This window comes from Pelodiscus sinensis, chromosome 3, assembly GCF_052426305.1.
Source record: "Pelodiscus sinensis isolate ZL-2025 chromosome 3, ASM5242630v1, whole genome shotgun sequence".
NCBI lineage: Eukaryota > Metazoa > Chordata > Testudines > Trionychidae > Pelodiscus > Pelodiscus sinensis.
In genome coordinates, this window is record NC_143054.1 from 57,799,390 (window position 1) to 57,812,137 (window position 12,748).

Here is a 12,748-nt window from a genome sequence, read left to right on the forward strand (position 1 = left end):
TACTAGGCAAGGGTAGCACTACATACCTCCCTTTCCCCTTCTTCCCTCATCTACCTCCCTGTAAAACTAAAGTGGCTGTGTCCATTACATTTAATACACATTAGCAATGCTGTTGTAAAAGTTATCTTACAGTATAAACATCTTTCTGTCAGTGAAGACATAGTCCAAGTTTCTTTTCAAAGTAAACACACTCTTTAAAGATATTCACAGACTCTATAATCTAGCAACAGAAACAGAATAAGGTCTGCTCAAGCAAAACAAATATTAACTGCACAGATATAGTAACAAGATTTTCATGACACATGGCAGATATTTTTTACTTAAACACAAGTTGTGTTTGGAACTAGCTAATTATTATAAAAACATGCTTACGTGCACTAGAAAAAGGAAAAGAAGAGATGCCACCCCAAATATTTCACATCCCTGCCTCAAATAACCACATTTTGTAAATCTGTGGAATTTCCACTATTCATAAGTGAGAGGGTCACCAGTGTCCCCTCAGGTCCTAGGAGCATGTGGAAAAAAATACATGCTTATTCCTTCCAGTGGAACTGTTGCACATTGCACTACTTAGATACAATTCATGCAGCTGGGATTAAACTACCCCCACTGCAAACAGAGGCTATGCTACACATCATACAACTGAAGAGCAACTGCAGTTACCCTTCTTCCCCACACAAAGAAGCTCACCCATCTTAACTACAACAAATCTTTTCATTACCCCATCTCTTAGATTAAGGGCTGAATCATCTCCCAGATATATCCATTTGCCTTAACTCACTGCACCTTCTCTCCCAGATGTTTCAATCATGAAAATACAGCTACCCATCTCACTTTCCTGCTGCCTCAACCCACAAACTCTACTTCATTGGCCTCCAACTCTGTCCCTGGGGACATGTCACCCAACATTCAAACCTATGGATCCCCAATCAGCCAAAATGCACACACACACCACTCAAAGGATGAAGAACAAAGACACGAAGAGCTCCCATCTACATATAAGCATCAGCTCTTCTCTTTCTGCACTAGTTTTACACTGATGACTTTATATTCAACAGAGTTACTCTTGATCTAGAACAGTGTTGGGGAGAACCAAGCCTACCATATGCACCTCCGTTTAAAAAAAAAAATACTTTTTTTTTTTTTTAACATTAGGCCACTCCTCAGCCACTGTACACTGTCAAACTCCACTGGAATTAATGGAGCTTTGACAGTTTAAACAGCAATGGGTCTAGCTTGCAAACTGTCAGATTGATAAATTCTCATACTACATAAAAACTTTCCCCATTTTCAGCAAAGGAAGGTGAGTCTTCTATTTTATTGGCTCTTGCAGAAAGCTAGGAACTAATTTTTAAATAATAGAGCTCTCATTTATACTTAAATCTCTTTAAGCACTGTAAGCAGACCTCAAATTGAGGGTAAATGCATTTTGCCATGCCGGGGATGGGAGGGGGAGGGTGGGAGGTCCACTGTAAATGAAAGTCTGAGACAGTAGTGCCAGTGTTCACCGTTGGGATGCCAATTAGTCCTCTCCCAAAAACCATATTTTAGCATCACAAAAAAGAAAATAATCACTGAACAGCAGTGAAACAAGGCAACTCTACATTCTGACAATCTCACTAACTGCTCAGACTTCAAAGTTGTGCTTCACCAGTGTGTCTATCCGTCATTCTACATTAACATTCAAGAACTCTTATGTAGGGAACGCTTTTAGTGGATGTGATGGGTCACAGAGATCCCCTTGAGACTGTAACGTGATAGGCTGATCATACCACCAACCCTGCCTACCTGCCCTCTGGCACACAGCACCACCCCGTCCTCCTAAGGCAAAAACTCTCGTCTCCCACAGCAATACATAGAGGTGTGGTTACAGCCCACAGCAGAGCAACACAGACACCAAGAGCAGTTAATCTCTGACGGTTCAGTTGGACACAGCACCAAGATGCACAGCCAAGTGGATTCAAAACCCCAGAAAAATCCATCTTACTCTGCATAAAAACATACGCTCCATGAAAGTTTGCCCCCTTTACCAAAGGGATATGCATAGATGTTGTACTATCCCCAGATAATGATTTACACTGGTTTAATAATAAAAAATGACTATATTAAATATAAAGAGTAGAATTTAAGTGGTTGCAAGTGATAACAGATAGATCAAAGCAAGCAAGCAAAATAAAACAAAAATACATCAGCTAAGCCTAATGCACTAAGGTGTTATAAGAACTAGGGTGAGAAATGGATTTGTATCAGGTAAAGTTCTTCACAGGCCAGAGCTGATCTTTTTCTGACCTAGATCCAGCAGCTTCTATCCACCCCATTCTTAGAGTTTTTATTTCCAAGTGTTTTCCTGTATCCTCTCAGGGTAGGGAGCAGTCTGTGAAACGAGCTGAAAACCATCATTTTTTGCTTCCCATTCCTTATTATAGAATGTCCTTATGACAGGAAGTCATTGTTCGTTTTCCCCCACCCCGTTATGGAAAAGTACCAACATTCAAGATGGACTCCAGTCCAGGTGGTGTGGTCACATGTCTTCGTAAGACCAACCATAGTCCAGGTCCACAGGAAAAACAAGACTACTTACAGATCATTGTCTTGAGTACCAGGCCATTCAATTATTTAAGTACCACTAATAGCTTTCCCTAGCACACCAGGTTCATCTCCTATATATTTTGAAGAATTTGTGGAAAATAAAGTCATACTTTGTAATTACCTACAGATACCAAATTTTGCATAAACAATCCTGCCACTTAAACTAGCAGAATGCACTACTTTTTACTCTGGAATATACTGGGTGAAAGGTTTAAATAATTATTTTTGTTTTTCACTGGAAAAAAAGTTGTGACTATGATGAAGTTCATAAACATTTGCTAACAAAATTAAAATTGAGTCATCTATTCAACTGTCATTTTAGTGGAAAGAAAATTTTTACTGTTACCAAAAAAAAAAAAAAAAACACAAAATAATTCAAATTTGTTACAGAAAAAGTAATGGAAGCTTTGCGAGTTTGATTCAAACTTACTATGTCTGGTAATTATTCAATAAAATGAATGTTTGAAGTTGAAATCCTACAAATTTAAAACTGTTCTTTTACTTCCCTTTTACAAGCACATTAAAACATTTGATTATATATTTCATTTATTGAACTTTCCTGCAAGTGCAATCTACACATAATGACCTTGGCCAGTCAATGACATGCCTCACCTGCTAGTATTACATATTTCTAACTTCAAATAGAGGAATGATACATGCACACATGTAGCATATACACATTTAGGGAATTATAAACTCTGTAATGATAGGTCACGTCACCTTCTGAATAAAGCATATTTGAGTTCTGCATATATTCAAAGCCACATTTCCATGAAAAATACAAGGGTGCAGCATCATAATGGAAAATAAATTAATATTCAATGGTCACAATTAACTGTCAACATTAGCCAAGTTAGTACATTTTTTTCCCTCTCATAAGTTGTTGTGCACATTGGCAAATGCTGACTTTTCAATGGGCAACGCAAACTAAACATAACCAGTTTGGATCACAAAACTACTTACTCCACAGTACTGATCATCATTAAATATCTGGGGTGGCAGTGGATTGCCTTGTGCAGGCTGTCTTTCCTCAGGAATATTTTTATACATCCACTGTCTTTGTTCCTCTGACATTGTGATATCCACCTCTTCAAAGTCTATCCTATTGGCTTCCAGAAATTGCACCACATCTTGCTGCCTCTTCTTTATCTGAGAGAGGGAAAAACAAATACATCACAGCTAGTCCATCATTCCTAAAGATATTTTTACGAGCCTGAGTATGCTTGTCTAGTTTTTACTCAAAGCTCAAAAAGTTCAGTATGAAAGACAAAATATGTGTAAGTTAAAACTTGTGTGGCTTAACACTACAGTTTATTTATAAATTATGAAAATTGACAAACTTCTCCCTTGTTTGGTAGGAAGTTGGCTGTTTTGGTTTTAGAATCTGCCTCTGATAGATCGCCACCCTGTCTGATATGTCAAATAAGACCAACGATAGTTGTGCCTACATAAATTTTAAAACAGGACTACTCAACACGTGGGCCACATGGCCTGTTTGCTTGCAGCCTGCAGCGCGGTTTGTGTTTACACAGGGCTCAACATGCGGCCCGCAAGTGGAATCCTTTGAACACGGCCTCCACTAGGAACACGCTCCACAACAGCGAGGCATCTCCCAGATGGGATGAACACTGAAAGACGCAGGCGGACGGGCTGGCTGGAACAGACAGGTACAGGGTGTCGGCCTTTTCTAGGTCCCAGGGAGTAGGTTCCTGGGAATGCCAGGGCATTGTGGGAAGTGCTTTGTATTCATTCCCATCAGTATGAAAGAAGCTCCTACACATATATGTGTGTGTACGTATGTAAGCAGGGGAATGGTCCCGCTATTGTGGGGAACTTTCCTGGCTTCTATACTACCCCGGTGAAATGGACCAGTGAAAGGATGAGTCCATGCTCCCATTTTTTACCCAAAGGCCTCCCTGACCCGAGGGCTCCCCTTCCACTCTCCTAAGTAGCAGAGTCTTGGAAATCCCAACATGGCTGGACCCAGGATTTCTGGGGCTCAATCCCCGACCTTGTAGTCACTTGGGGTAGGGGCCAGGGTGTCCCCACTCAGGGTGCTTTCTACACACGGGATGCTTTCTTGACCCAAAGATCATTACATACAGTTCAAAGCAAATACAATTTATTAAACAGCAACTGATTAAAAAGAAAAGAATAGGGAAAAAATGAGGAAGGTTAAATGAGAACACACAGTCCTGCTCTGTAGCATGGGGACACCACAAACAGCAGTTTGCAGAGTGTAAGGACAGTTCACAATCTGTTCCTTATAGGTCCCAGGGCTCTCTCTCAGGCCCTGGCTATGCTGCAGGGAGGGAGGGGGGTGGCTGCAGGTTGCACACACTTGCTCTGGCAGTGACCACACCGCCTCAGGCTCTAGGTGGCAGGACCCCTCTCCCAGTTGGAGTTACAATCCCTCTCCAAATCTGGCCTGCAAGGCCTCTTGGCTGGTGGTATCTCCCTGCCCAGAGCCTCTTCCCCCACTTTGCTGGTCCCAGCTGCTCACCACACCCAGCCGCAGACTGTGCTGCTTTGCCAGCCTCCAGTTCCTTGTGTTGCTTCTCTGACCCCTTTGGCTCTCAGGTCACTGCAGGTCTGCTTCTTACCACAGCATCTGCGTTCCTTGGGCTGTGTGTGGGGCTTTGTCACTGCAGGTTTGCCCCTCAGCACAGCTTGCACTCCTTGGGCTGGGCTGGGCATGTCTGGCTCTGACACAGCAGGTCTACTTCTTAGCAGAGGGTCTGAGCTCTATGGGCTGTATAGGGCTCTGGCTCGGACACTGCAGGTCTGTCTCTCCACACAGCTTGCTCTTCTTGCTGCTCTTCTCAGCTCCCTTTCCTTTTCTCAGAGACCCAGAAAATCCCCGCTCACACAGAGGACAGGACCTGGCCTCCTAAATTCCTCATTGACAGATTGGACAGACCAATCAGGCTGAGCTGGAGTGTTGGCTTCTTTCCATTGTCCCCGGGGTCTGTCAGTCTCAGGGCCCTGATTTCTCATGGACCCTTCCCCTTTTGGTACTGGGAGCTGGCCAACCAAAAACTCCCACTGAGTTTTAGTAAGGGGCTAACAGTCCCCTTTAATATTTGCATGTATATGCAACCACACTTAAGTTGCGGTCCTCGGCATGTGCTTTGAGTATCATTGTGGCCCTGGGGGTTCCAAAGTTGAGTAGCCCGGTTTTAAAGTATGGTTGTGGGTTTCTAGAATGCAGTTTATCCATTTCATACGCGAGTACAAAACACGGTCACGTGCTTGGGGATGGGTCCTATCCTACATCAGCTTTGTCTTGACTGAAAAATGAGAAGGGGAGGTGCATTGTGGGGGCTTGTTTTAAGATTTTAACAGAGATTGTTATCTTGACAAAGTCATCTTGACAAAGACCTAGCCGAAACAGCACCTGTAGATTTTACCCTGATGTAACTAGTCAAAGTCAACACTATACCCCAGTTACTTTGGGCATAGGCAGATTTTTTTTTAAACCCCAGTCTCCAATTTTATTTTACATTTAAGTAGAAACTATTTTGTATAAAAGTAATAACTATGTTTAAAAAAGCACCTTTTTTGGCCGTGAAGACAGAGGCATAGTCTTTTACATGGAGGAAAAGCCTCAGGCTTAATAATTTGGGCAGGAGCATCTCTGTATTACAACCAGCTTCATACATTATTCTCAGCATTTTCCAGATCCATCTAGTAGGGATGTTAACTATCCTATTTAAGTGCGTAACCACTGGAAATTTTAGCAGTTACATGTCTACATGCGAGGAGGGAGAAGATGGAGCTGGTGCTTAATAGCCAGCTCCTGCCTGCCTACCCGCCTTTGATAAAGATGCAGCAGCGCAAGGGGCAGGTGGCTTGGAGGGAGCCGATGTATGTGGAGACCCAATTTGAAAGTTACTTTCCGCTTATACTGGCTTCTGCCTGCCTTCCCCCCCCTCCCCCACTTGAGCTCCCACACTGTTGCCTCTATCATGTAATCGACTACATGCTAACACCCCTACCTTCAACCAAGACATATTCCACTTAAAAGGCTACACACTTCGTGTTCACTACACTGTCCAACTACTCAAGATGTATTTCTCAGCCATACTGTTTGGAGATAAAATTATATTTAAGTATTTTACAGTATAAAAATACAGTGGAACAAGATTTAGTCATTTGTTGGTTTAAATTACGGGTGAGTAATCTTTGGGCATCACAGAACTTGATATCACTTGTTATCTTTGGGCATCACAGAACTCAGAATGTGTTTAAAAAACATCAGTTTTTAAAGTGAAGGTTCTAGCTGTATTTATCACACCACTCTTCATAATGGATCCATTTGATACATCACCAAAAAAACAAAAACAAAAAAACAAAAAAAACCAGTGAAAATTACAGATTACAGTGAAAATCTATGTTGTGACTTTCAGATGACTTCCAGTGGTGAAATAATTATATCCTCCTTGAAACAAAGACCATGGGTTTCTCAGAGAGAGTGTTTGGTCCAATTTCTGCAGAACACCACAATTCTAAAATGTCTGAACATTTACGTGCTCTGCTACAGAGGGAAACTGACGTGTATTTCCTTGTAACATAAAAAACAGTTATTCTATACATGGCATTTCCTTCAGTGACTGGTTCCTTCTTTTACATATACTGCACTGATTTTTCAAACAATATATGTTTTGAAAGATCAATTTCAAATCAAACATCTTCTAAAGCTATGCAAAAAATACAAGATTACCAGTAGTAGCTCAGTTACCATCATTTACCACAATTTTTCTGCTAATCAAAAGAGCAATGATTTACAATGTTAAACTCATAAAAGAATCATATTGTGACTGTAGAAGTCAGAGAAGCCATCCTTATCCTCGGTCACAGTGGAAGATGAGAGACCACCTCGATCTGAAATGGAGACTGATATTTTCTTAATACTGGAACAAATAATAAAAGGGCAAGTAAATTAGAAAGATATTGTAGGAGGATTTTTCTTGGAAATTCTGCATATGCAATGAAAGATTTAAAAAAAAAAATCCTTCAATTCCACAATGTTCATTTTGACTGTCAGTTTCCACTAATCTTGGACACTGGCAACACTTTTATTGAGAATTACAACATAGATTCAAATCAGATCTGCAACTGCTGTATTGATCACAAGTGAAAATTCTTAGATTTCCTTTAACTTTTACGTATCAGAGGAGCAGCCATGTTAGTCTGAATCTGCAAAAGTGGCGAGGAGCATGTAGTACATGCATCTGACGAAGCGGGTCTTTGCCCATGAAAGCTTATGCTCCAACACTTCGGTTAGTCTATAAGGTGCCACAGGACTCCTCGCCACTTTAACTTTTACATAGCACAGTTCTAATCTGTCTTTACCATAGTAAAAGTCATTGCAATTTAAATATACAGGCAGTCCCCGAGTTATGCGGATCCGACTTATGTCGGATCCGCAGTTACGAACAGGGCTTTTCTCGCTCCAGAGGACGGGAGTGGCGGGACGCCCAGATGCGCCATGGTCCCGCCGCCCGCGTTCTCCGGGGTGAGAAAAGCTGCTCCGCGTCTCCCTGGTCTGCTGGGGGGGGGGGGGGGGGGAGCAAAGCCGCGGAGCACGCAGGCAGAGGGACAGCCCAGACGCGCCGTGGCTGTCCCACGGACGGCATCCTCTGAGGCTTTGCTCCCCGTCTCCCAGGTCTGCTGGGGGGGGCTCCCCCCCCAGCAGACCAGGCTTTTCCTCGCTGACGACGCCTGGGATAGAGCAGCTGGGGCGCTGCCGGGTTGGTCCCCTCAGCGCTGAAGTGCGGCGCTGCGGGGACCTACCCGGCAGCGCCCCAGCTGCTCTGTCCCAGGCGTCCAAATTCAGCCGCTGTTGAAACTGATCAGTGGCTGATTCCAGGAAGCCCAGGGCAGAGCAACTCTGCCTCAGGCTTCCTGTAGTCAGCCGCTGGTCAGTTTCAGCAGCGGCTCAATCTGGATGCCAGTTCTGACTTACATACAGATTCAACTTAAGAACAAACCTACAGTCCCTATCTTGTACGTAACCCGGGGACTGCCTGTAATATTAATTTTTAGAGCTCAAAGTCTGACTCCTAAAATCATCAGCATTTAGAGAATATAAAACATATATATTTTGTCTTTGGTTTTATTGTTAATCCATGTTGTAAGTCACAAAAATACAACTGAGAAACAGAAATCATGATCTACACCAGATCTAGACTGTGTGTTTTGTAATTCTGATAGGGAGACCAGCTCCAAACAGCAACAAAGAGTGCCACATAAATCTGCACAGAACCTCTGAACCTTATTCAATCCCAGTATATATTTTTTGAGATGAGGCGACCACATCTGCACTCAATATTCAAGATGTGGGTTTTATAGAGGTGATAAAATATTCTCTGTCTTATTCTCTAATCCTTTTTTAATGATTCCTAACATTGTTTGCTTTTTTGACTGCCGCTGCATGTTGCTTGGATGTTTTCAGAGAACTATCCACAATGACTTCAATATTTCTCTCTCATAGTTGTAGCTAAATTAGGCTCCATCATATTGTATGTATAGTTGGGATTATTTTTTCCAATGTGCATTACTTTACATTTATCAACATTAAGTTTCACTTTAATGCACAGAACCATATTACACTTTAAATTTCACCACTGATGGAGTGGAGGAGGCAGTGGGGGTACTCAGGGATGAAGAGGTGTCAGTTCAATTCTTCAGTACTACATTTCCTTATTCTGATTTTGTAGAATAAAGGAGAATTTATTTTCCTCACAAAATCCTCCTTCCGAGCATCCTTTAAAGGAACAGGTGATCTGTTCCAGAAAACCTCCTCTGGTCCTGATACGATGCTGCTTATACAGACCGGTACTGAGACAATCTAGAGTTAACTGGGTTAGTAGGGAATACATGTACAGGTTCCCCCAATAGGCCTCCCTCTCAGTGAAGGTTTGAGTAGTATTGACAGTGGTCAGATCTGATGAGCCTACAACATCAGGATGATAATTATGCATCATTCTTGTGCATCATCTTTGATCCTAGCAATTCAGTACTCTATCTTTGTTTGCAATTTAGTATGCCACCTCTCTGTGGTAAGTCAGCATTACTAGTCCCTACAGCAGTGGTTCCCAACCTGTGGTCTGCGGATCCTTGGGGGTCCACGACTGTACTACTGTACTGCTCAGAAAGGTTGGGAGTCACTCCCCTACAGGTGATAGTCTTTTAAGACTCTCTTGCATTCAAGGGTGAGAAGAGTGAGTACATTTTAGCGTCTTGCAGGTTTTTTCCCTTCAGGGAGAAAGGCAAAAATATTAATGCATATCTGCTTCGCCACGCCTACCTATTTAGCCAAAGTTCCAAGAACAAAGCAATTTTCTTTAACACTGAAAACATTGAGACCATGGTATGCATCAAACCAACCATTCTGGCTTTCAGATATCATGAGAACATTAATAGCTACATCTTTCGCAGAGATGTTGCAAGGACTGATACTGTTAACATGTGTAACAAACTTGGAAAACATAGAATTTAACAAATGCTATGTATTATTTAATTTACATTTCTGATACAGACAATAAAGATTCAACTACTGAAATGAAAATTATACTAGCAAAAATTGATAGAAAAAAAGTTAGCCAGATAACACACAGGATCACTATTTGTCTTTACATTTCCCTTGGACTCAGATTTCTAAAGAGTTGGCACTATGTTTTTCATCAGCCTGACCCAAGGGAGCTACCATCTTCAGGGGATCAGCCTCCATATTGAAAAAGTCTTCATGGAAATGGATGTCTCAGCACTATCATTTGTGCGTTCTAATGGAAATCTAAATTTATCTGTCTTGGCACAGATATTTGTCTCCAGATGAAGGTGATCGGTTACCTGTTCTTCCTTTACATAAGCTTCCCACCTCCCTCCCTCCCCTGCTCCCCCTCCTCCCACTCTTCCAAAGTAAAAATGTCAACCACACGTTATGGACACAAAACAATTAAATTAGCATCTTCTGTTACCATATTAGTGTTCAGACAAAAAAAAAGTAGGTAAATGTTTTGAAAATCTCTTGTGTTGGCAATTTACCTTTGAAGAGAAAAACAGATTTGGAAGCTGTGCATTATAAAGTGCAATTGTTGAAGGAAATGCTGCCAAAATTATAACAGTACAATTTACTGCAGTTATATCCAACAACCATTCAGTCCCTCTGGAGCCATTAGAGTTTCTTCACCTCTCTCCTATGATTTCTGTATTATTTCATCAGCACTCATGAGGTGGACGGATATAAGTTCCAGACGTTTTCTGTTTACTTTCAATCACTAAAAAGAAACCCTAGATTATCTTTTGAGAGACTCGTGAGTAAGGGGAGCAGGATTTGAGACACAGATGGGCTTCTCTTACAGGGCCAACTTCTGTAGTGAAGGAAACTTTTGAACCACACACAGTTCTTTGCGTAGCTTAAAAGCTTTTCTCCTTCAACAGAAGTGGGGTCAATAAAAAGTATTAACTCACCCATGTTGTGTCCCATGTACCCTGTAAGATGAGCACTGGGTGGCTGCACAGGAGAGATTCTAACGCTGCCCAACTGATTAGCAGAGCGCCCACAGCCAGCAGCATGAGTTCCCACCTATAGTGCATGTCTATACATACCTTGGTGCACATAAAATTTATTCCACATGTAGATGGAAAACATTAGAGAGAACATGGTTGTGTGTCTAGTATCTCAAGATCAATACAGCAACCATAACATTGCAAAAATAATTACTCTGCAATCCAGCACAAAAGACCGTTACAATTGGGAGGGCAGTGTGCTAGGTACTGCCTTCCCCAATCCTCCGCATAAAAAAAAAAAAAATCCTTGTGTACAGATTCAGTGAATTTACAATTTAAAGGCCCAGTCCTTACACTGCAATAAATGAGTTTTGCCATGAACTTTACAGGGAGCAAAGTCAAGCCTTAACAGGGAAGACTGATAAGAGTGGGAGGGAAGGGGATGCAATATAACTAAAGGAATCAGACCAATGGGAAGCCAAGATCATGTTGGTTCTGTGGTCTATGCACACGAAATGTCACGTAGCAGCTGAAGGCAACAAGGAGAAACTGCATTGTATGAGTAGCAAACACTCATCAGACCAGTTTGAGAACCATTGTTCTACACATGTTTATTGTTTGTACACTCATTTCACATACTGATAAGCATTCCTCTTGGACTTTGGTTGTTTACTTTTACAAAAGACATAATTTTATGACTATTTTTATATGCAAAGCGTACAAATTCATAAAGGCAAAGAGGAGCATTGTGATAATTTAGTCTGACTTCCTTCATAACACTTCACATAGTACTGCCCAGAATTAATTCCTGCTAGAGCCAGATTATCATTTTCAGAAAAAAAATCCATTTTTTATTTTAAAAGGTCTAGTGATGGACCATCCCCCACAACCTTTGAAATACTGTTTCCCTTTGTTTCCATGAGACTTTGACCCGAGACAACACTCTACAATAGCTGCTACTGAACATGCTAGTAAATGTGTTACGTGTCATCACAAACAATTTTTTAGTAATCTCACAAGGAACCTATAAATCACACTATAGATCATGGGGGGAGGGAGGTGAGAGAGAGTCCAGAGCCTTCATGCAATCATTAATGCTCTGAAAAGCTGCTACAGACTGAACCTCTCTAGTCCGGAACCCTTGGGACCTGACCAGTGCCAAACCAGAGAAAGTGCCAAACTGGGGCGGCCCGTGAGCTTAGCCAGAGTAGGCAGTCGCCTAGGGTGCCGCCAGCCCGGGCGCTCGATGATGACATCACGGGGCGCCCATGAGGACGTCTCAGCCATTGACAGACGTGCAGGCGGAGGTGCTGATCACGCCTTCCGCATGGGGCGCCAATTGCTGCAGCCAGCCTCAGGCCGCTCCTGGTGCCAAACCACTGAAGATTAATATTGTTGAGCACATTACCAACATTTCCACTGCTCACTGGGCTCTTAGAAGACATTAAGGGATCAATCAGAGCTAAATAACAGCACATAACTCAGAGTTAGGACTGGTGGCTGTTTAAAAAAAATAATAATAAAAAACACCTTTATGGGTGTTGGGACCAGGAAAACAAGGCCTGGTCAACGTTATGCTAAGGAAAGTTAGCAAAGGCTAATCACGGAGGCCTCTGGGTATTTTTGACCAGAAGCAGAAATGTGG

The 12,748-nt window shown here is 42.1% G+C and overlaps 1 protein-coding gene across 1 annotated transcript in view; it reads right to left on the reverse strand.

The window, feature by feature from the left end:
- Positions 1–12,748, reverse strand: part of SH3BGRL2 (SH3 domain binding glutamate rich protein like 2) — a 56,660-nt gene that overhangs the window by 23,717 nt on the left and 20,195 nt on the right. The window contains exon 2 of the mRNA XM_075923782.2: positions 3,553–3,738. Coding sequence (XP_075779897.1) covers positions 3,553–3,738 — 186 coding nt within the window. The remainder of the gene's footprint in view (positions 1–3,552; positions 3,739–12,748) is intronic.